The 22234-nt window shown below is 45.1% G+C and overlaps 1 protein-coding gene across 1 annotated transcript; it reads left to right on the top strand.

Moving 5' to 3' along the window:
* The first annotated feature begins 2375 nt into the window (after positions 1-2375).
* On the top strand, positions 2376-21983 carry hsd17b2 (hydroxysteroid (17-beta) dehydrogenase 2). Its single transcript, XM_083663134.1, has 5 exons — positions 2376-2541; positions 6051-6263; positions 14456-14641; positions 17260-17397; positions 21301-21983. Exons 1-5 carry the CDS (start codon positions 2514-2516, stop codon positions 21630-21632), a joined length of 897 nt encoding a protein of 298 aa, XP_083519260.1. The 5' UTR covers positions 2376-2513; the 3' UTR covers positions 21633-21983.
* Positions 21984-22234: the final 251 nt, after the last annotated feature.

Raw genomic sequence — 22234 nt, 5'->3', positions numbered from 1 at the left:
TACAAATGTATATTAATGTTTTGTAAATGATTAGTTCATCATTAGTTCATCATTAACTAATAGCTTATAAATGACTTACTACTGAACGTTATTATAAAGTGTTACCGAAGGGGGAATAAGGGCTTGTGTATCACCTGTGGTAGAAGGGTTTTAAAAACACGGTAAGCCGAAATTCACCGCCAAGGTCACTGCACGCAGATTTCTCGGCGGGGAGACCACATGTGTGATGGTCGAGGGTCCGACCGCTCAACCCACCTGGCTGGAGCAGGGGGAAGTGGTGGACCTTTATGTGGAAGCGTCACATTAGGCCTTATGTTTGAGCACATAACTAGGGCTTTCTAGGCCGGGCGAATGTGTGAGAGAGTGGTCCCAACCGTTTTAGAAGTGGAGGGAACGCTATGGCTCGCGGAGCGAGCAGCAGGCACATTTATACTTTGGCGGGGAGTTGCCTGTCTTCTTGTTTGATGATTCTGTGCAAAGACGTTCTGTGTTGTTGTGGCAAGTTTGGGGATTGACTAGACACGAGCTTGATCCTATTTTGAGAGCCAGACTCTGTCACAATATATATATATGTGAGGAAGCTTGTGGGCTTGCCCTGGGTGAAGTGTGAAGTGTGCTGGATCGTATGTGAGGGCTCACGCGCAGTGATCGGTTAGAACCACGGAGATGTCTTTTCAGGCTATCTTTATTGAGTATCAGGCAGAAGCAGTATACGTCGTATACAGAAAGGGAAACAGGACCAACAATACATGGAGAGAATGCAGACCTGGCTGGTTGTAAGGCAGCCAGTGACCGAGAATACAAGAACATAACAGAATAACACCTTGTTATATAACCCCCCACATTTGGTGTATGACATCGTTGGTGATGTCACAACGTCCGGGGAGGTATGACATCATCGGTGACCTCATAAAGTCCCGTCTGCCATCACAGTCAGTCTAGACCGTCTGACATCGCCGTTGGAGCCTTGGTTCGTGGGTGTCAGTTGCCCCAAGAACAGGCCTGATGGTGGGCCATTATGGACCCTTTTCTACAATATATATATATATATATATATATATATATATATATATATATATATATATATATATGAAGAGTTCATTTGGAAAAACAGGTATCTCCGTTTGGATTTTTAATCATTTTATTTTATATATTGATGTATTTATACTGTAATTCATTTATTTTTGGGAAATCTTTATTATCAATCATAACTAAAACATATTCATCTGATACTTTTCACCTAAATCATCTCAATAATGTTTTCTATGTGCACTCCAGGGAGCATCAAACAGATGTTGTTTGTTCATTTTAAGAATGGCGTTTACCTGTTTTTGCAAATGAACTCTTCATATATATATACAGTGTATATATATATATATATATATTATACACTCACCCCATTTGGGCCGCCCAGGGCAAAATCACAACTAGCCTACTTGGCACATTTGCATTGACTTTGTATTGTAATCTTGTCGCGCGATCTTGGGAAATTCGACCCGGTGTGAATGACGCCCAGTAAGACCTGTAGGCTACTCTGTGGTCCGATGAGTGTCTGTCACCACTCAGCAGACTCGCTACTGTGACTGATAGTGCAAGGCAAACAAGCACACACACACACACACACACACACACACACACACACACACACACCCTAACTCACTACTATGACAGTATGATGGTAACTAACAGCACTTAGTTCTGTAGTGGCTCACACACATCAGTTACATGTTCAGCTTTCAATATCTTGAGCTGTGGTCAAAATCCTCATTTCATAATGTTACATTTCACCCCATGGTATGTTACAACTAACCCCAGACTACATTGCCCTCCTTGAGTTTGAGACTAAACCATGAATTTTCTGTTTGTGTTACAGAGAGAACAGCTGCAGGGTTTAATAGCGGACACACGTCATAGTTTGTATCACATTTTGAACACACTGGCTTACAAGAGCTCCAAGATACACACCGAATTGTGTAAAATGTTACAACTATACTCAGTCTCCCCATAATGTATCTTGATGGGAGCAGGCACACTGAGCTTTTGACAATAGCGAGTCAGATGACATTAGAATATTGTGAAGCTTGCCAGCTGTTGAGGTGAAACAGGTTCTGGAACAGACCTGCTGGCAAACATAACACACGGCTGATTGGCTGCTGAACAAGAGGGCGGGGCTGGCTGGTTGACTCTGCTTCCCACAGTGGAGTTGACAGCACAGGGAAACATAGTGATACTATAGATACTAGCTTCTAACAGAGTCCGACTGCGGAAGGATGGGAAACTCTGACAGTGGATTCTGTATCTCCACTTTTTGCGCCATTGCCACAGCTGCATACGTTTACACTGTGGCTCGGCAGGTGACAGAGGGCTGTTATGCCGGGTGCTGGGCCATTGCCCTGGGCACCCTCGGGTGCCCACTGTACTTTTGGGGTTGTCCAGGGTGCTGTGGGCTCCTCCTGTGCTGCAGCCTCGGTCTGTACCATGTGACTGTGGGCAGAAGAGTGGAGTGGCTACCCATGCATGACAGAGCAGTGCTGGTTACAGGTGAGTGAACACATGTGTGCGTGTGTCTCACACACACACACACACACACACACTCACACACACACACAGAGAGAGAGAGACACACACACACACACACACACACACACACACACACACATACACACACACACACACACACACACACACACACACACAGAGACACACACACACACACACACACACAGAGACACACACACACACACACACACACAGAGAGAGAGAGAGAGACACACACACACACACACAGAGACACAGACACACACACACACACACACACACACACACACACACACACACAGAGAGACACAGACACACACACACACACACACACACACACACAGAGAGACACACACACACACACAGAGACACACACACACAGAGACACAGACACACACACACACACACACACACACACACACACAGAGACACACACACACACACACACACACACACACACACACACACCTACTATGTAAGTCAGTGGGGACCCACTTTTGAAAGACCATCACGACCCAGTTCACAACAGATCTTATCTATAAATCATGAGAAGAGGGAATTTGTGCATAAAGGAGCTTTCCTGACCATTTTTACTGCCAATTCGGGGTCAGATCCGGCCCCCAAAAGGGTCCAATTCGGCCCACAGGTTGACTTTGCAAAGTGTGAAAATTGCACTGAGAAGTCCTTCAATCCACTGTGATGCACTTGTGAAGGCTAAGAGGTAGCAGGTTTCAGGAGCAAGTTTAAATATTAAGTAGCCTATTCATGTTATCTGTATTCATCACTAAATGATCACGAGTGTCTTAGTGTCAGTATGCAGCATATAATCTGTCTTAGTGTCTTAGTGTCAGAATGCAGCGTAGCGGTGAGATCAATATTCAGAGATCAAGAAAATTCGCCTGATATTCAGACTGAATTGTCAACTCATTTCAGCCAATTTGTGGAGTGGGCGGGGGGGCTTCGAAGGTCTGGGCCCAGGCTAAAAGAAAATAGGAAAAATATCTAAAAGACAATCACAACATTGCAAGTGCAGTCCAATATATACAATATATACACGAGTAGGAATGTTCAGTAGGCATTGAATATGAATTTACAGTCCAAGTTAAATAGGCATTAAATTAAATAGGAATTACAGTCTCTAAGCGGTGCTCAATGTAGTTAAGAGAAAGGGCATTGTGTCCATATAGCTTCTTTTGCTAAGCTCCAGCGTCTTGTTTCCAATGAGGAGAGAGCGTATGCGGGCATCTGCGGCCGTTTAGTCAAAGTGCGCTGCAAGCGTCTTTTTTCAGAGTGTGTCCGCTCCACCAGCGCCTCCAGCTGAACATGTCTGAACTTTTCAGAAAGGCGCGCTGGTGTCGAGCGCTCCTTTTCAGGCAACCACTCATATGTAGGAACTATTACCACAGACACAGAAAGGCTCAATTGGGAGCAGATTGAGCGGACGCTGAATATTTCTGGTTAGTGTTGTGCTTTTATCACAGTACGTGTGTTGTTAGCTTGTTGTTATCTGTCAGCGGTGCCGCGTCTACCTGTATGTGCCGACAGGCCGCAGTGCCGACAGGTCGCAATGCCGATAGCCCACAAGCAGAACCAGCTGAGCGAGGCGGCGTGCTCCCAGCCCCCATGCCAAACCTAACCTCCCCCAGACCCTAACCCAAAACCTAACCTCTCCCACCCCCACGCCTAAACCTAACCTCCCCCAGACCCTAACCCAAAACCTAACCTCTCCCACCCCCCACGCCAAACCTAACCTCCCCCAGACCCTAACCCAAAACCTAACCTCTCCCACCCCCACGCCTAAAACTAAGGTCGGCATTGCGGGTGGTCGGCATAGCGGGTGGTCGGCATAGCGGGTGGACCACCTGTCAGCTATCAACTGGTTAGCGCTGCTGAGCTAATGTTATTTTCAATCTGCTTCCTTGCATATTGCAAGCGCTGCATCCCAGCGCAGCATTTAACTGCCAGGAAAAGACACTATATGGACACACGCCCCAATCTAATGCAGTAGAAGTTCTGGTAGGAGAAGCAGCTATAATAACAAGTGTAGTCCAGCTGCTGTTTCTGTAAAGTGACGTTTGATGGGGGGGGGGGGGGGGGGCGATTCAGCTGAGTTCAGGAGGGGGTAATGTGGTTTGTGGGGGGGTTGGTAGGGTCCTTGGTAGAGGGGGGGGGGGGTAATGTGGTTTGTGGGGGGGTTGGTAGGGTCCTTGGTAGAGGGGGCTGGTTGATGAGGCTGCTGGCAGTTGGGAAGAAGCTGTTCTTGTGACGAGAATTTCTGGCCTTGACAGACCTCAGTCTCTTGCCGAGGGGGAGTGTTTCAAAGAGTTTGCGGCCGAGGTGGGAGGGTCGGCCATGATCTTACGAGACCGCTTCAGCATCCTAGCTGTGTGCAGGTCCTGAAGGGATGGCAGGTTGCATCCAATCACCTTCTCAGCACAGCGGATGATGCGCCGCAGTCTGTTAAAGTCCTTGAGTGGCAGCAGCATACCAGACGGTGATGGAGGAGGTGAGGATGGACTCAGCGATGGATGTGTAGAAGTGCACCATCGTTGCCTTTGGCAACTTCAGCTGCCGCACGAAGTCCATCCTCTGCTGTGCCTTCTTTGGTGAGACCTCTGATGTTGCGCTCCCATTTCAGGTCCTGGCTGATGATGATTCCCAGGAGGCTCCACATTATTGGCTGGGGAGTCACCATGCAGGGTGGTGGGGAGGTGGGTCTGTGTTCCTCCTGTAATCCACAATCATCTCCACTGTCTCTTGAGCATTTAACACCAGGTTGTTTTGACTGCACCAAGTCACCAGATGCTCAACCTCCTGCCTGTATTCAGACTCGTCTCTGTCTGAGCCCTATGAGGTTGGTGTCATCTGCAAACTTCAGGAGCTTGACAGACTGGTGACTGGAGGTGCAGCTGTTTGTTGTACAGTCTGAAGAAGTAGGGAGAGAGGACACCGCCCTGGGCAGCACCGGTGCTGATGAACCGAAGTGACAGACAGACAGGCAGACAGACAGACAGACAGACAGACAGGCAGGCAGGCAGGCAGGCAGGCAGGCAGGCAGACAGACAGACAGACAGACAGACAGACAGACAGACAGACAGACAGACAGACAGACAGGCAGACAGACAGGCAGACAGACAGACAGACAGACAGACAGACAGACAGACAGACAGACAGTTCTCCGGACAAACATACAGACAGCTCTTCAATTATAGTAGTAACGCTATATTTGTCACACACACACAAATCCAAGCATTAAGCAGAAGCCTTTATCAAAATGGCTTCAAGAGAATGAAAAACACAGTTGGCTACATTCAATCAGGTGTGTCCAAACAGTTGACTGGTGTTTCTGGGACAAAGCTTCAGTATTATTGCTGAATGTGTTTCTGGGACAAAGCTTCAGTATTATTGCTGAATGTGTTTCTGGGACAAAGCTTCAGTATTATTGCTGAATGTGTTTCTGGGACAAAGCTTCAGTATTATTGCTGAATGTGGCATGTTTCTTCTGGCCCCAGGTTGTGATTCAGGGTTCGGTCACAGCCTGGCGAAGCTGCTGAGCGAGCTGGGGGTGACGGTGTTCGCTGGGGTTCTGGATGCCAGCGGGCGTGGAGCTCAGCAGCTGAAGGAGCACAGATCCAAACACCTGCAGGTCCTCCAGCTGGATGTCACAGATCACGCTCAGATAGAGCAAGCTCACCGCTACATCTGCACTCAGGTCGGGGAGGCAGGTGAGATTTATCTTGACCCATTTATTTCCTCCGCCAAGGAGGTTACTGTATGTTTTCCATACCGTTTGTCTGTCAGGATTACGGAAAAACTACTGGGACGATTTTCATGAAACTTGCGTGCACGAAACTTGGTGCAAGGTCTTCCTTGCACCAAGTTTCAGGATCTGACTCACAAAATGTGCATCATAGTAGACTGCACTATTGACTTTGGCGGTCTTCTGTGCTCTCCAAATGCCCCCTTCTACTGTAGTTCCTTTTTAGGATTACAGGGGGCGGAGCTCATCCCAGTATTGGGTGGAAGACGCAGGTAGTACGGTGCACGACTCCCAAATGTCTGCTGTTGGTTCCAATTCGATGTTCACTGGACACCACCAAGTTTCTGTGCAGCAGTGCTGGGATAATGCACAGAAGCTCTCAGATTAGACAGATATTTTTTTGTGGCAATTTGAAAACATTAGTTTTTAATTAATGTAATCAGTTACCACTTTATTTATTTATATTATTATATTTGCCTTATTTATATTTTTGATAAATACGATTGCCAAAAATCGCAATCCCCAGAAAACGCGTCAAAGGTGTTCATTTGTGAAGATTATCTTGCTAAACACAAAGGTCTCAGTATCAGAAACTTTTGTTAACCACAGATCTTATTTCAGGCATCTTTAACCAAAATCCCCGTACAAAAATCCTATTGACTTTGAGACCAGTAGCCTGTACTACGAAGCTAGTTTAATGCCTTATCCGAGTAAGTTTGAGTTTAAACCTGGTTTAGCCGTACTACAAAGCAAGTTAACTTTCAATCACCATGGCAACTGACGCTGCAAAGCTAACCTGGTCGCGACCAGGTTAGCTTCAGAGGATAAGATCAAAATCCATGACAGACCCATATAATCGGCTCTCTGGAGTCACTCACCGTTCATATAAGATCGCCATATGAAAAATAGATTGCAGTCAACTGAGAATATAACAAGAAAAACATTTGTGGCTCTGTAGGCTACATAATTAAATTAAGCCTACTTACCACTTTATGTCTTAACAGCTCAACGATGCGTGGAGAAATATGATCACTCACCGCGGCGCATATCATGAATGGACCCTCAAATGGAGTGAGGGTGTCGTCTCAATTCAGTTCAGCAGTTTTCTCTTTTATAGTAGGCTATTAGGCTTTATACTAGGCTATTTTATATATGAATTATTCGATCAGTGCAACCACACACATGAGTGATAGAGATCATTATTCATTGAGCATGCGTTTCTAAATCTATGGTCTAAATAGGCTTACAGATTGTGGAAATGTATAGACTGAGATTACACATTTAGATTTGTTGCTGCTGCCTGTATCAATGCAGCTGTATCAATCGCTGATCAAAGTAAATCAAATGACTGATGTGAATACAAGCTGCTGCTTTAGACAGCCCTTCAGCAGACTATCCAACGCGGATTTTCATTCTGACATTAAATCGCGGATACATTAAATATCCGCTAAAACTCTGATCATGCACTGCGCTTCATTGAACGAGGAAATGGGTGTGGAAATGGGTGTGGGCGTGGATAAACTCAGCTGTTCATAATGTGATTGGCTGGCGCACCTCTTTCGCGTGGACGCGCGCCTGTGCACGAGCGAAAAACGTGCGCGTGCACAGGCAGATCCCAGGTCCACTTACCTAGTAAAAAACCAGCGTAGTAGTATCAGTTAACTAGATAGCTTTGATCCTGTTCAGTCAAACCAGATCAAAGGGACTTATCGCGGATCTGTTAAACTAGTTTCGTAGTACAGGGCTCAGGCAACGCTAACCTCCGGGTTTTAGGACAAATTCCTGTGGCACTCTATTGGCCAAGTACGGTGCCAAGTAACGTTAACGGGGTATTAATCATTATTGTAACGTTACTTGAGCTTACCTTTGATGAAATGTTGGCCGCAAAGAGCAAAGACGTGTGTACTTTGATGGTAGAAAAAAAAGCCATTTTTTTTGCCCTCCCCAGCGACTGAACCACGTCGCACAAATCCACAACCTCCTCCTTTCTTTCTCCGACGGGATTCTGTAAAACACAAGCCAGGCGTGTCTCCTCGTCGGTTTAGTGCAACCGATAGCACAACAGGTAGGCTATCCGGCACTTTGGCTGAACAAACAGCGTGAGTCGACTCGCAGGCAACGGAATCAACAAGTTTTTTTTTGACCGCCAGGTGGGCGTTCCCGGCAGCACGTAACGCCCCTTGAAAGCTATGAATAGGAATAGACACGAGTGACATCACTGATGATATCACAGTTGCTCGAGACATCACTGATGACATCACAATTGCTCAAGTGACATCACTGATTACATCACTTCCATCACAAATCGTGACTGACAGCACATGACACCAACACAGACACCACTGAACTAAGATATTGCCTACCGATACTGAGCCACCACGATTCCCTTCCATTGATTTTAAAACAATGATAAAGAACATACTCAAGTTGGCTCCAACAAATGTGCTTTTAATGGCAATGAAATAATTAAACAGCAACGTTCCCTAACGCTGCCAGGGTTGTGGGTACTAACATACAAGATGGAAAGACCTACTGTAAAGACCGAATTATACTCCATTTTCATACGAAAATAAATGCGTCCGTTTCAAACGGTGTAATCGTCACTGCCCACATACTGCGTCTTTCATGTTGGTATCATGTTAAGCAATACATCCACCAGTGGGCAGTAGAGAGTCAAATGTCTGAGTGTGTGTGTGGTTCTGCTCCGTTTCATGCGTATCCGTAAGCTTTCAGAGGACGGACAGAAATACGCACAAAATCGCAGAGTACGGACAGAAAGCTCTGTCTGTCTCCGTCTTTAACATAGAGTATAATTATAGTCTAGCAGAAAGGGCCCTCAGATTTTGAGATACCCCTACCCGAGGTAGAACAAATGCCAACAATGTTTTTTCTTATCTTTAGGGTCTCCCATTAATGAAATTGATTCTTGGCAAATTTTATTTTTGGGGAAAAAATGTTTTTTTGGCTGTTCTTTAGAACTACCCCAATCCCTGAAAAAGAGCCAAATTAGGCCAGTCCGAATAGGGTAAAGGTGACAAAAAAGCTCATACCTTGAGAATGCTCACTCTTTTCCTCATCAGATTTGCTGAGGTATGAACCAGGTGGCTGCCCTACATCACCAAATAGTCAGAAAATGATTTACCTAAAAAGATCATGAATTATAGTCCTGTAAATATAGCTTTAGTTTAGGCGGAAATTGTACTTTGTGGTGATAGGAACAGGACTCCATCACTTTTCTCTCATTTATCAGAAAAACAGAAATCCCTGAAAAATATACCATTACTGAATTGTCTAGGGTGCTATTGAACACTAACCAGTAGTTGTATGGAGATACCTGGTACCGTTCTATTGCAAATTAGATTTCTTTAGACATAGCCCTGCCTTTTTTTCTGAAACAGTCAAAATTCCGTATAGGGGGATAAGTGGTATACTTCTAATAATAATCATTTTATTTGATGACACCTTTCAAAACACCCAAGGTCATTGTACAGTGCATAAGAGACATACCATTCTAAAAGATCATACATAAAAACAACAGGCATGGCAAACACCAGCATCATTAAAATACGATGAGCGTACATAGGCTATAAGAAAAGACAGGAGATAAACACGGCAGGCGAATAACAGATTAAGTGCTGTATATGATTAAAGTGAGTAGGCCAATTTGTACAGGTGGGTTTTGAGGTGGGATTTGAATGTGGTGATGAAGTCAGACTGTTGGATGTGTGGGGGCAAGGAGTTCCAGAGTCTGGGTGCAGAGCAGCTGAAGGCCCTAGCACCCATGGTACTGAGGCGAGAGGTGGGGACGGTCAGGAGGCCAGCTGAGGAAGAGCGTAGGGAGCGGGAAGGGGTGTATTCCTGGAGGTCAGAGAGATGGGTGGGTGCTAGGTTGTGTAGGGCTTTGTAAGTGAGCAGAAGGTTTTTAAAGTCAATCCGGTAGTGAATGGGAAGCCAGTGGAGTTGAATGAGAACAGGGTGGTCAGATGATTTAGTGCGGGTGATGATCCAGGCATTTGGAGTCTGTTGAGCAATTTGGTGGGTAGGCCAGAGAGAAGAGAGTTGCAGTAATCAATCTGGGATGTAAGAAATGTGTGGATGAGGACTTTGGTGCTGTATTGGGACAGGGACAATTTTCTGTGAGACTGTGTTGGATGGGCGGAGTCTGGAGATGTTGCGGATGTGGAAGAAAGCAGACCGGGTGATGTTTTTTATGTGGGGTGCAAAGGAAAGCGTGCTGTCCAGAATGACGCTGAGGCTGTTGACTTGGGTGGAGAAGGGAACAGGGAAGCTGTCAATGATGATGTTTGGGGTGGTGGTGTTATGAGCTTTTGAGAGGGTGTTTTTGGAGCCGATGAGCAAGGCCTCGGTTTTACTGGCGTTTAACTTCAGGAACTTCCTGCTCATCCAGCTCCTGATGTCCTGGAGGCAGGCAGTGAGGGAGGTGGGAGGAAGAGTGGTGGTGGGTTTGGTGGAGATATAGACCTGGGTATCATCGGAGTAGCAGTGAAACCGGACACCATGGTGTCGGAGGATTTTACCCAGGGGGAGGAGGTAGGTGATGAATAGGAGTCGACCCAATACTGACCCCTGGGTCAAACGGCAGAACACCCGGACGTGTGGTTCCCTAGTTGGACAAACTGTTGTCTGTCGGTGAGGTAGGATGCAAACCAGGGAATTGCAACACCAGTGATTCCAATGTTCGCCAGGTGCTCCAGAGGTAGTGGGTGGGAGATGGTATCGAAAGCAGTGGAGAGGTCAAGGAGGATGAGGATGGTGAGGAGTCCAGAGTCAGCTGCACGGAGGAGGTCGTTAGTTATTTTTACCAGGGCTGTTTCAGTGCTGTGATTAGGGCGGAAACCATATTAAAATGGTTTGTGGAGGTTGTTTGAGTCGAGGTGGGACTGGAGTTGGGCGGCAACCACCCTCTCAAGAGTTTTGGAGATGAAGGGGATGTTGGAGTTGGGACAGTAGTGGTTCAGGTCAGATGGGTACTGTGGCCCATAAGTTAAGAATGCCCACTCTGATGGTCATCATATTTGGAGAGGGAAATACCAGGTGGCTGAACTACATCACCAAATAGTCAGAATGTGGGTAACCCAATAAATAAAGTTTATCAAAATTACAAGCCTCTAAAACATAGAAATACAAGGTGTAAATATTGGAAGTTTGCTGGAAATTGGAACATTAATCCAAACTATAATAAATCAGTAGTATCTCCTGTCTTGACATGATGAAATAATACAAGTATAATAGTAATAATAATACATTTGTTTTATGGTAGCCCCAAATCTCAGTGCTTCATTTCATTTCATAAACAAAAACAGGAGAACAGACTAGAAAACAAAATAACCGAGGCAAAATTAAAACAGAACAGAGGAATAAAAAGTGACTGCTCGTTTGACCTGGTATATGGACACTTGTTTCACAGCTAAAGTCCAAATATCCAAATATGAAATACAGTATCAGCCCTTTGTTGAACATATTATGACCCTACCAGATTATTGTGCCAGTGTTTGGGAGTCTGGGGCACATTCACAAGCTTATACTCCATGGACTGCAATTGTTAAGGTCCTTACACATCAAGAGCGATGCGAATATACGGCACGAAATTGCGATGCGAGTTTTGACTCACCTGTCAATCACAGCCACAGATGTGTACACGTCGGAAGCGAATTTCTGAAAAATCGAACGTGGTTCGAAAAAATAAACACCGCAATAACGCTCAGCGAAACTTCGCCGTCGGTATGCACGGTTGCATTGACTGATATAGGTTCGGAAAATATTATTGACGTGCGAATTAATCGCACAAAAAAAACGTGCTCGGTGTGTAAGGACCTTTAGGCTTGCAAAAGACTGATGCAAACAAAACTGTGTAAATATTGTTCAGTCTGTAGGCAGCCGGTCTATCTGGAGACAATCATGTTTAATATATCCTTAGTATCATTGTCCATTTGTCAAATTAAGCTATCACAATGTTAAATGTTTTCCTCTTCTGTGTATCATATTGTAACCTTTTTCCCAAGTATTTGGATCTTTCATTGTTGCTGCGCGTACATAAGATATGTTTCAGTGAGAGGTCAAGTATATAGATACTAGAATGTCAAATGTCAGGTTCCTCAGAGACGTTTGGGGACACATTTTGACATTCTACACACCAGGTACAGAACTCCGTACAGGGGAGGCCAACAGAGAGGCACTGGCACTTTCCACTCTCTCCACAGTTTGGATCTTTGCAATACAAGTAAGTATATAATAGAGGATGAATTTGCACAACATGTGCAAAGAGCAATGTACTGTATCAGACAGTGATATGGTGTCACAGTCACATGTCCAAACCCCTGTTATGGAGTCCTATCGTCAAGGGATGGATTGTCAGAGATGGAGCCATTTGACCAGTTCTATTTAGGAAACCCCCAGCACCTACAGAAGTGAGAGATATTACTTACTTGTAGTGCAAAGATGCAAACTGTGGAGAGAGTGGAAAGGGCCAGTGCCTCTCTGTTGCCCTTCCAACATCTTATATACGCGCAGCAACAATGCAAGATCCAAATACTTTGGAAAAAGGTTACAATATGATACACAGAAGAGGGAAGAATGTAACATTGTGATAGCTTAATCTGACAAATGGACAATGATACTAAGGATATATTAAACATGATTGTCTCCAGATAGACAGGCTGCCTCCAGACTGAACAATATTTAGACAGTTTTGTTTGCATCACTCTTTTGCAATCCTTACAATTGCAGTCCATGGAGGATAAGGTTGTGAATGAATGTGCCCCAGACTCCCAAACACTGGCACAATAATCTGGTTGGGTCATAATATGCAACAAAGGCCTGATACTTTGGCTGTGAAAAAAGTGTCCATATACCTGGACAAAAAAGCAGTCACTTTCTCTGTTTGTTCTGTTTTATTTTTGCCTTGGTTATTTTGTTTTCTAATCCGTTTTTCTAGTCTGTTTTTGTGATTGTGTATTATGATTACTATTATACTTGGATTAATGTTCCAGTTTCAATAAAACTTCCAATATTTACACCTTGTATTTCTATGTTTTATGGTAAATGGTAAATGGCCTGCATTTATATAGTGCTTTACAATCAGTAGGTACATTCACCCATTCATACACCGATGGCGGCAGGCTGCCACGCAGGGTGCTGGCACACCATCCGGAGCAATTGGGGTTCAGTATCTTGCCCAAGGACACTTCGACATGCCGACTGGAGGAGGTGGAAATCGAACCACCGACTCTTTTATCCAAAGCGATTAGTGGACGACCTGCTCTACCTCCTGAGCTACAGCCGCTCCAGGTGGTTTGTAATTTAGATCAACTTTATTTTATTGGTTTACCCACATTCTGACTATTTGGTGATGTAGTTCAGCCACCTGGTATTTCCCTCTCCAAATATGATGACCATCAGAGTGAGCATTCTTAACTTATAGGCTATTATGCCACTTCACTTATCCCCCATTCAGAATTACCTAATTTGACAGTTTCAGAGAAGAGGTAGTAGGTCTATGTCTAAAGAAATCTCATTTGCAATAGAACTGTACCAGATATCTCCATACAACTACTGGTTAGTGTTCAATAGCACCCTAGACAATTCAGTAATGGTATATTTTCCAGGGATTTCTGTTTTTCTGATAAATGAGAGAAAAGTGATGGAGTCCTATGTTCCTATCACCACAAAGTACAATTTCCGCCTAAACTAAAGCTATATTTACAGGACTATAATTCATGATCTTTTTAGGTACGGTAAATCATTTTCTGACTATTTGGTGATGTAGGGCAGCCACCTGGTTCATACCTCAGCAAATCTGATGAGGAAAAGAGTGAGCATTCTCAAGGTATGAGCTTTTTTGTCACCTTTACCCTATTCGGACTGGCCTAATTTGGCTCTTTTTCAGGGATTGGGGTAGTTCTAAAGAACAGCCAAAAAAACATTTTTTCCCCAAAAATAAAATTTGCCAAGAATCAATTTCATTAATGGGAGACCCTAAAGATAAGAAAAAACATTGTTGGCATTTGTTCTACCTCGGGTAGGGGTATCTCGAAAACTAAAGCCTTTTTTGAGGACTTGCTGCTAGACTATTAGGCCTTAAGACAGTTTGGATGAAAGCATGAACCAAGCAGCAGATGTCTTCTTATTGGCTGGCAGGTCTCTGGGGTTTGGTGAACAATGCAGGCATCCTGGGCTACTATGCCGACGGGGAGATCCAGCCAATCACGGCGTACAGACGCTGCATGGACGTGAACTTCCTGTCTGCTGTGAAGATGTGCCAGGTCTTCCTCCCACTGCTGAGGAGCTCCAGAGGAAGGCTAGTCAACATCTCCAGCATGGCAGGTGGTTATAGGAACATTGGACCTGGGGACATTGAACCCTGGGAACATTGGACCCTTGGAACATTGGACCTGGGGACATTGAGCCCTGGGAACATTGGACCCTGGGAACATTGGACCTGGGAACATTGAGCCCTGGGAACATTGAGCCCTGGGAACATTGGACCTGGGAACATTGGACCTGGGAACATTGAACCCTGGGAACATTGAACACTGGACCTGGGGACATTGAGCCCTGGGAACATTGAACCCTGGGGACATTGGACCCTGGGCACATTGGACCTGGGAACATTGAGCCCTGGGAACATTGAGCCCTGGGAACATTGGACCCTTGGAACATTGGACCTGGGGACATTGAGCCCTGGGAACATTGGACCCTGGGAACATTGGACCTGGGAACATTGAGCCCTGGGAACATTGAGCCCTGGGAACATTGGACCTGGGAACATTGGACCTGGGAACATTGAACCCTGGGAACATTGAACACTGGACCCTTGGAACATTGGACCTGGGGACATTGAGCCCTGGGAACATTGGACCCTGGGCACATTGGACCTGGGAACATTGAGCCCTGGGAACATTGAGCCCTGGGAACATTGGACCTGGGAACATTGGACCTGGGAACATTGAACCCTGGGAACATTGAACACTGGACCTGGGGACATTGAGCCCTGGGAACATTGAACCCTGGGGACATTGGACCCTGGGCACATTGGACCTGGGAACATTGAGCCCTGGGAACATTGAGCCCTGGGAACATTGGACCCTTGGAACATTGGACCTGGGGACATTGAGCCCTGGGAACATTGGACCCTGGGAACATTGGACCTGGGAACATTGAGCCCTGGGAACATTGAGCCCTGGGAACATTGGACCTGGGAACATTGGACCTGGGAACATTGAACCCTGGGAACATTGAACACTGGACCTGGGGACATTGAGCCCTGGGAACATTGAACCCTGGGGACATTGGACCCTGGGCACATTGGACCTGGGAACATTGAGCCCTGGGAACATTGAGCCCTGGGAACATTGGACCTGGGAACATTGGACCTGGGAACATTGAACCCTGGGAACATTGAACACTGGACCTGGGGACATTGAGCCCTGGGGACATTGGACCTGGGAACATTGGACCCTGGGAACATTGGACCCAGGGAACATTGAACCGTGGGAACATTGGACCCTTGGAACATTGGACCTGGGAACATTGGACCCTGGGAACATTGAACCTGGGGACATTGAGCCCTGGGAACATTGATCCCTGGGAACATTGGACCTGGGAACTTTGGACCTGGGAACATTGGACCTGGGAACATTAGACCTGGGAACATTGAACCATGACATGACATGACATGACAATGCAAACAAACTACCTGAAGTGAAGGTTTAGTTCAGTTGCACAATACAAAAAAGACAAAGGAGGAAAAATAGAGTAACACTTTAGTACTCAACTATCAGGTGACAAAACGTAGATGTTAGTTCAACTCAACAGAGGGTCACCTGCATATTCACTGCATCTCTACAGACGCTATAGACTCTATGTAACCTTAACTCAACAGAGGGTCACCTGCATATTCACTGCCTCTCTACAGACGCTATAGACTCTATGTAACCTTAACGATGAAAAACATCCAGACCTGTAAATCTCCTACATCAACAATCCTGTTGATCAGAGACGGCTCAAACCGACTTGCCATGCTCAATCAGACAATGAAATAAGATTAACCCAGACAGCTGATAGCCTATCTATAAACTACTTTTCACACTATAGCGAGCCAAAGTGGAACATCACTTCCTGCTTCAGCACTGTACCAGAGATTTTCTCCCGCTATTTCTTTTCCCATAGACATTTCCTAAAATGCTTATAAAAATAGTTTTACTTGTTCAAACCAAATGGTACAGATATATTTAGAAACAGGAGAGATCGCACAATATTTCACTCTGTTCAAAACGTTCAAAAGAAATTTGGGTTTAAAGAAAAGAAAAATGTTTTTTTTGTTTTATTTTGGTCATAGTGAAATGTTCTATGGTCTCTCCCGATTCTAAATATAGCTGAACCGTTTGACCAAGTAAAACTGTTTTTAGAAGCATTTTACTAAATGTCTATGGGAAAATAGATTGCATAAGAAAATCTCTGGTACAGTGCTGAAGCAGGAAGGAAGTGACGTTCACTTTGCCTCTCTATAGTATCACCAAACTCAGAAGCCATTTTACACATAATAGTCATTTAATAAGAAGTCGGCTAACCATTGGTCGGCTAACCATTGGCCTATCCAAATAAAGTGTAACCAAAATTAGAAATACCTCAAGTGCATTGTTCAATATCAGATTCAAAAAGCTATATTGGCAGGAATCAAACTAATATCATAATATACTCATAATATAAGTATTAATCTATAACATATACTAAGGATCTGTATATATAAATAATAAATTATAAAGGAAATCTGTAAAAGTTCTTGCTTTGTCTCTAAGGACTTAGGTTACCTGCTATCCTTTAAAAATACTATTGTAATAATAATTTTACTATTACCCTATCAGTAAGTCCCCCCCCCCCTTTAAATAGTGAATACCTCAATTTAGAAGAGAACTGTGTTGATGGAGTGATTTTGGATGCAGGTGACGTGCCCATACCCCTGTTTTCTCCCTATGGAGCATCGAAAGCGGCTCTGGGCATCTTCTCCAGTGTGATGAGGCTGGAGTTGGCTGGATGGGGCGTCAAGGTTGCCACAATCCAACCGGCAGGCTTCAGAACAAGTAGGTCTGCTTTCACCACAGCCAAGGATAACAACTTAAGTTCAGTTGGACTTAAGTTAAGTTAAGTTGGGTTGGTTGGTCGCACGCGCGCACACACACAAACACACACACACACACACACACACACACACACACACACACACACACACACACACACAGTGACTTGAGACTCGTCCTCAAAAGACGTGAGACTTGACTTGGACTCGAGTTTTGGGAGGACTCAATTATCTTTCTTTTCTTTTTGGTGAATTAAGGAAATGAGCTGAATGTCATTCTGTTGTACTCTGTTATTGAAAAATACGTTAGGCTACAGTTATTATTGCAAGCCTAATAATGTTAGCCATAATTTCCTGTTACTGAGTAGCATTAGTCTTTATCAATTTTGTAGTCACCCTCTCTATATTAAGTTTACATTAAAGCTTTCTGTCATAGCGTTGCAGTAGCCTGTTTAAAGTGATCAACTAATCAATGCTGATATATACTGTAGTGGTGGAAATGACGAGATTTTACTCTGGGAACCTGACTTACGCAGGATGGGACGGTGCGCCCCCCCCCCCCCCTCCCCAACATTATTTCTGAATGTTTTTGTTTGTTTGTTTGTTTGTTTGTTTACTTATTATACCATTACAGCTACGTAAAAATCTCTTACAAAAGTTACTTAAATAAGATTGCCGAGCCCTACTGATTGTTTCCCCTTGATTCTTTTTTATATTGACGCTGCTTATTCAGCTTACAAATACATGTTCTCCTCCTATTCTCTGCTCCTTTAATGCTGCACCCTCTCCACTGCTCTGCTCTCCACTGCTCTGCTCTCCACTGCTCTGCTCTGCTCTCCACTGCTCTGCTCTCCACTGCATAGCAAGACATTTTTTAAGGGGAACCTGAGGAGGAATGCCATTCCCTCTCAACATTTACTCTGGGAACTCTGTTCCCAGGCGTTCCCCCCCATTGGGACCACTGACTGTATGCTAATACATGTAGATCAGGGGTTTTCAAAGTCTGAGACTGTGGGCCTCCCCTCAGACCGAGCTTGGAAAAAGGCACCCGCCCCCTCATCACAACAGTTCAACAGTTCTGTCTGATGGCATTATTAGTTTGATAGTTTCTGACTCTGGGAAAGTGGGATAAAAACAGTAAAATTCCCCAAATCTCTGAACTATCTCTTTAACCAAATCACACCCTTTAGGCTATTCTACACCTTTAGATCTGAACAAATGTAATATTTCTTTCACTTCCATTCACGGAGCCTCCCCTAAACTGTTTGGAGCCCCCTTGGCGCGCCTCCCACTTTGAAAACCTGTGTAATAGATAAAGGAGTGATTATAATACAGTGCATGCTTTGAATCCTAGATATAGCTATGCAGTGTTATGCAGCTATGCAGACCTGATGGCAGCAGATGATAGAATGCTCATTGCAACCATAAGAGACTTGAGACTTGACTTGGACTTGCCCCTCAAAGACTTGACTTGGACTCTAGCTCAAACAAAGACTTGAGACTTGACTTGGACTTGCAAAAAATGACTTGACTGGCATGAACCTATAAATGATCCAAATACAAAGTCAACTTTTCCATTGTGGTTTTAATTTATAATAATGGATTGTATTTATAGCGCCTTTCTAGATACTCAAATGACATCACATATGGGTGTGTGTGACTCAACTCGTCCCCCACCGATGTATCGCACCCAGTTTGCACCAGACCACACATCAGCTTCACAGTGGAGAGTTCAGACCACACATCAGCTTCACAGTGGAGAGTTCAGACCACACATCAGCTTCACAGTGGAGAGTTCAGACCACACATCAGCTTCACAGTGGAGAGTTCAGACCACACATCAGCTTCACAGTGGAGAGTTCAGACCACACATCAGCTTCACGGTGGAGAGTTCAGACCACACATCAGCTTCACAGTGGAGAGTTCAGACCACACATCAGCTTCACAGTGGAGAGTTCAGACCACACATCAGCTTCACGGTGGAGAGTTCAGACCACACATCAGCTTCACAGTGGAGAGTTCAGACCACACATCAGCTTCACAGTGGAGAGTTCAGACCACACATCAGCTTCACAGTGGAGAGTTCAGACCACACATCAGCTTCACAGTGGAGAGTTCAGACCACACATCAGCTTCACGGTGGAGAGTTCAGACCACACATCAGCTTCACAGTGGAGAGTTCAGACCACACATCAGCTTCACGGTGGAGAGTTCAGACCACACATCAGCTTCACGGTGGAGAGTTCAGACCACACATCAGCTTCACGGTGGAGAGTTCAGACCACACATCAGCTTCACAGTGGAGAGTTCAGACCACACATCAGCTTCACAGTGGAGAGTTCAGACCACACATCAGCTTCACAGTGGAGAGTTCAGACCACACATCAGCTTCACAGTGGAGAGTTCAGACCACACATCAGCTTCACAGTGGAGAGTTCAGACCACACATCAGCTTCACAGTGGAGAGTTCAGACCACACATCAGCTTCACGGTGGAGAGTTGAGGACTGAATGTGCAAATTATAATGAGGGATCATCAGGTGGCCATGATGGAAGGAAGGCCTGTGTGGGTATTTAGCCAGGGCACCGGGCCCAAGGCACCGGGGTTACACCCCCCAGGGCACTGGGGGTTACACCCCCCAGGGCACCGGGGTTACACCCCCCAGGGCACTGGGGGTTACACCCCCCAGGGCACCAGGGTTACACCCCCCAGGGCACCGGGGTTACACCCCCGGCACTGGGGTTACACCCCCCAGGGCACCGGGGTTACACCCCTCAGGACACCGGGGTTACACCCCCCAGGGCACCGGGGGTTACACCCCCCAGGGTACCGGGGTAATACCCCCCAGGGTACCGGGATACTACCCCTACTCTTGTGAAGAGTGCCGGTGGGATCTTTAATGACCACAATGCGTCAGGACCTCGGTTTAACGTCTTATCTGAAGGATGGTGCTCACTCACAGAAGATAGTGCCTGTCTCTGCCCTGGGGCATTGGGGAAATTGTTTGTGAAACCAGAGGGAAGAGTACCTACTGGTCCTCCAACACCACCCCATATTTTAGATGAAACAAAATTAACTTGGTCAAAAAATGCTTTGGGGAAACCAGTCTGGGTCAGTCCCTGATCTCTGTCATTTAACCTACAGCTGTTCTGTCATTTAACCTACAACTGTTCTGTCATTTAACCTACAACTGTTCTATCATTTAACCTACAATGTTCTGTCATTTAACCTACAGCTGTTCTGTCATTTAACCTACAACTGATCTGTGTCATTTAACCTACAACTGATCTGTGTCATTTAACCTACAATGTTCTGTCATTTAACCTACAACTGTTCTGTCATTTAACCTACAACTGATCTGTGTCATTTAACCTACAGCTGTTCTGTCATTTAACCTACAACTGTTCTATCATTTAACCTACAATGTTCTGTCATTTAACCTACAGCTGTTCTGTCATTTAACCTACAACTGATCTGTGTCATTTAACCTACAACTGATCTGTGTCATTTAACCTACAATGTTCTGTCATTTAACCTACAACTGTTCTGTCATTTAACCTACAACTGATCTGTGTCATTTAACCTACAGCTGTTCTGTCATTTAACCTACAATGTTCTGTCATTTAACCTACAATGTTCTGTCATTTAACCTACAATGTTCTGTGTCATTTAACCTACAGCTGTTCTGTGTCATTTAACCTACAACTGATCTGTGTCATTTAACCTACAACTGATCTGTGTCATTTAACCTACAACTGATCTGTGTCATTTAACCTACAACTGATCTCTGTCATTTAACCTACAATTGATCTCTGTCATTTAACCTACAACTGATCTTTGTCATTTTTTAACCTACAACTGTTCTGGAAAATAAAATGAGAATGCCAAGTCCAATTTTTCATTTCAGGTCTCTTCAAAAGCAGTGAAAGCGGGAGTCGCTACCAAGACGAGCTCCTTAACAGTCTGTCCTCCGTTACCAGAGGGGATTATGGGGAAGCGTACATTTCCTCTCTCCTGGACTGTCCGTCCAAGATGCCTGAGCAGCTGTCTGACGACCTGTCCCCCGTGCTGGAGGACATGCGCCACGCTCTGCTAGCGGTTCACCCCAAACCTCTCTACAGCCCGGGACAGAGAGCATGGCTCTTCCCATTCCTTTACCGCATCTGCCCCACTGCAATGTCTGACTTCATCATTCCACGCCTCTTCAAATTCACAGACCATCGTGCCTACAGCCGTTAGAGCTGACGGAGGGTCAGCCACCTTGCTGCCGAATCCCTCTTTCATCCCCAAGTCTCTGGACAGCTCTTTCAGATCCAGAGTTGTCTCCAAGACGCGATATTTTTTTCTGGATGATGGCGAAGGCTGGAGGCACCCTCTCTGCCTGTGATTGGCCTAGCATCAAACGTTCATCCAATCACATTCGCTTGGCTATCCTGCGTCTCTTTCTACAGTCTGTGGTCAGACTCAATGGGTCAGACAGACAGCAGTTTCGCTTGCTAGCATGCATGAAAGATGCCACTGTGTGTTTATGTTTTTGATATAGTCTGGTCTCTGGTTTATAATGCTGCCGCTACTCTTGGCAGTGCACGTATGTAGCCTACAGACAAATAAAAAAGAAAAGATACAAGATTCATGAGAATTGATCAAGGGTGATATAAAAACAGTGTCAATGCCCATTTACTCATTCTGCCAACACAAGAGTGACATGTATTTGAATTGAAATATGTATCAGTATGTGGTGTTTGCCCAGCCCTTCATTGGGAAATGCAGCTTTATGGAGTGGGATCACATGGAGATGGTCTTCAGAAACTTTGATGAGATTGACAGTAAACATTGTTTCA

This window comes from Poromitra crassiceps, assembly GCF_964638095.1.
Source record: "Poromitra crassiceps genome assembly, chromosome: 30".
Taxonomy (NCBI): Eukaryota; Metazoa; Chordata; class Actinopteri; order Beryciformes; family Melamphaidae; genus Poromitra; species Poromitra crassiceps.
This window is presented reverse-complemented; position numbering and strand designations above follow the sequence as displayed.

Bases quoted from the DNA above. Each gene is read 5' to 3' on its own strand.
- hsd17b2 (XM_083663134.1), top strand. From the start codon at position 2,514: ATGCATGACAGAGCAGTGCTGGTTACAG. The intron at 14,642-17,259 runs GTGGTTATAGGA...TTTTGGATGCAG, and splicing joins CAACATCTCCAGCATGGCAG to GTGACGTGCCCATACCCCTG. The intron at 17,398-21,300 runs GTAGGTCTGCTT...TTTTCATTTCAG, and splicing joins ACCGGCAGGCTTCAGAACAA to GTCTCTTCAAAAGCAGTGAA.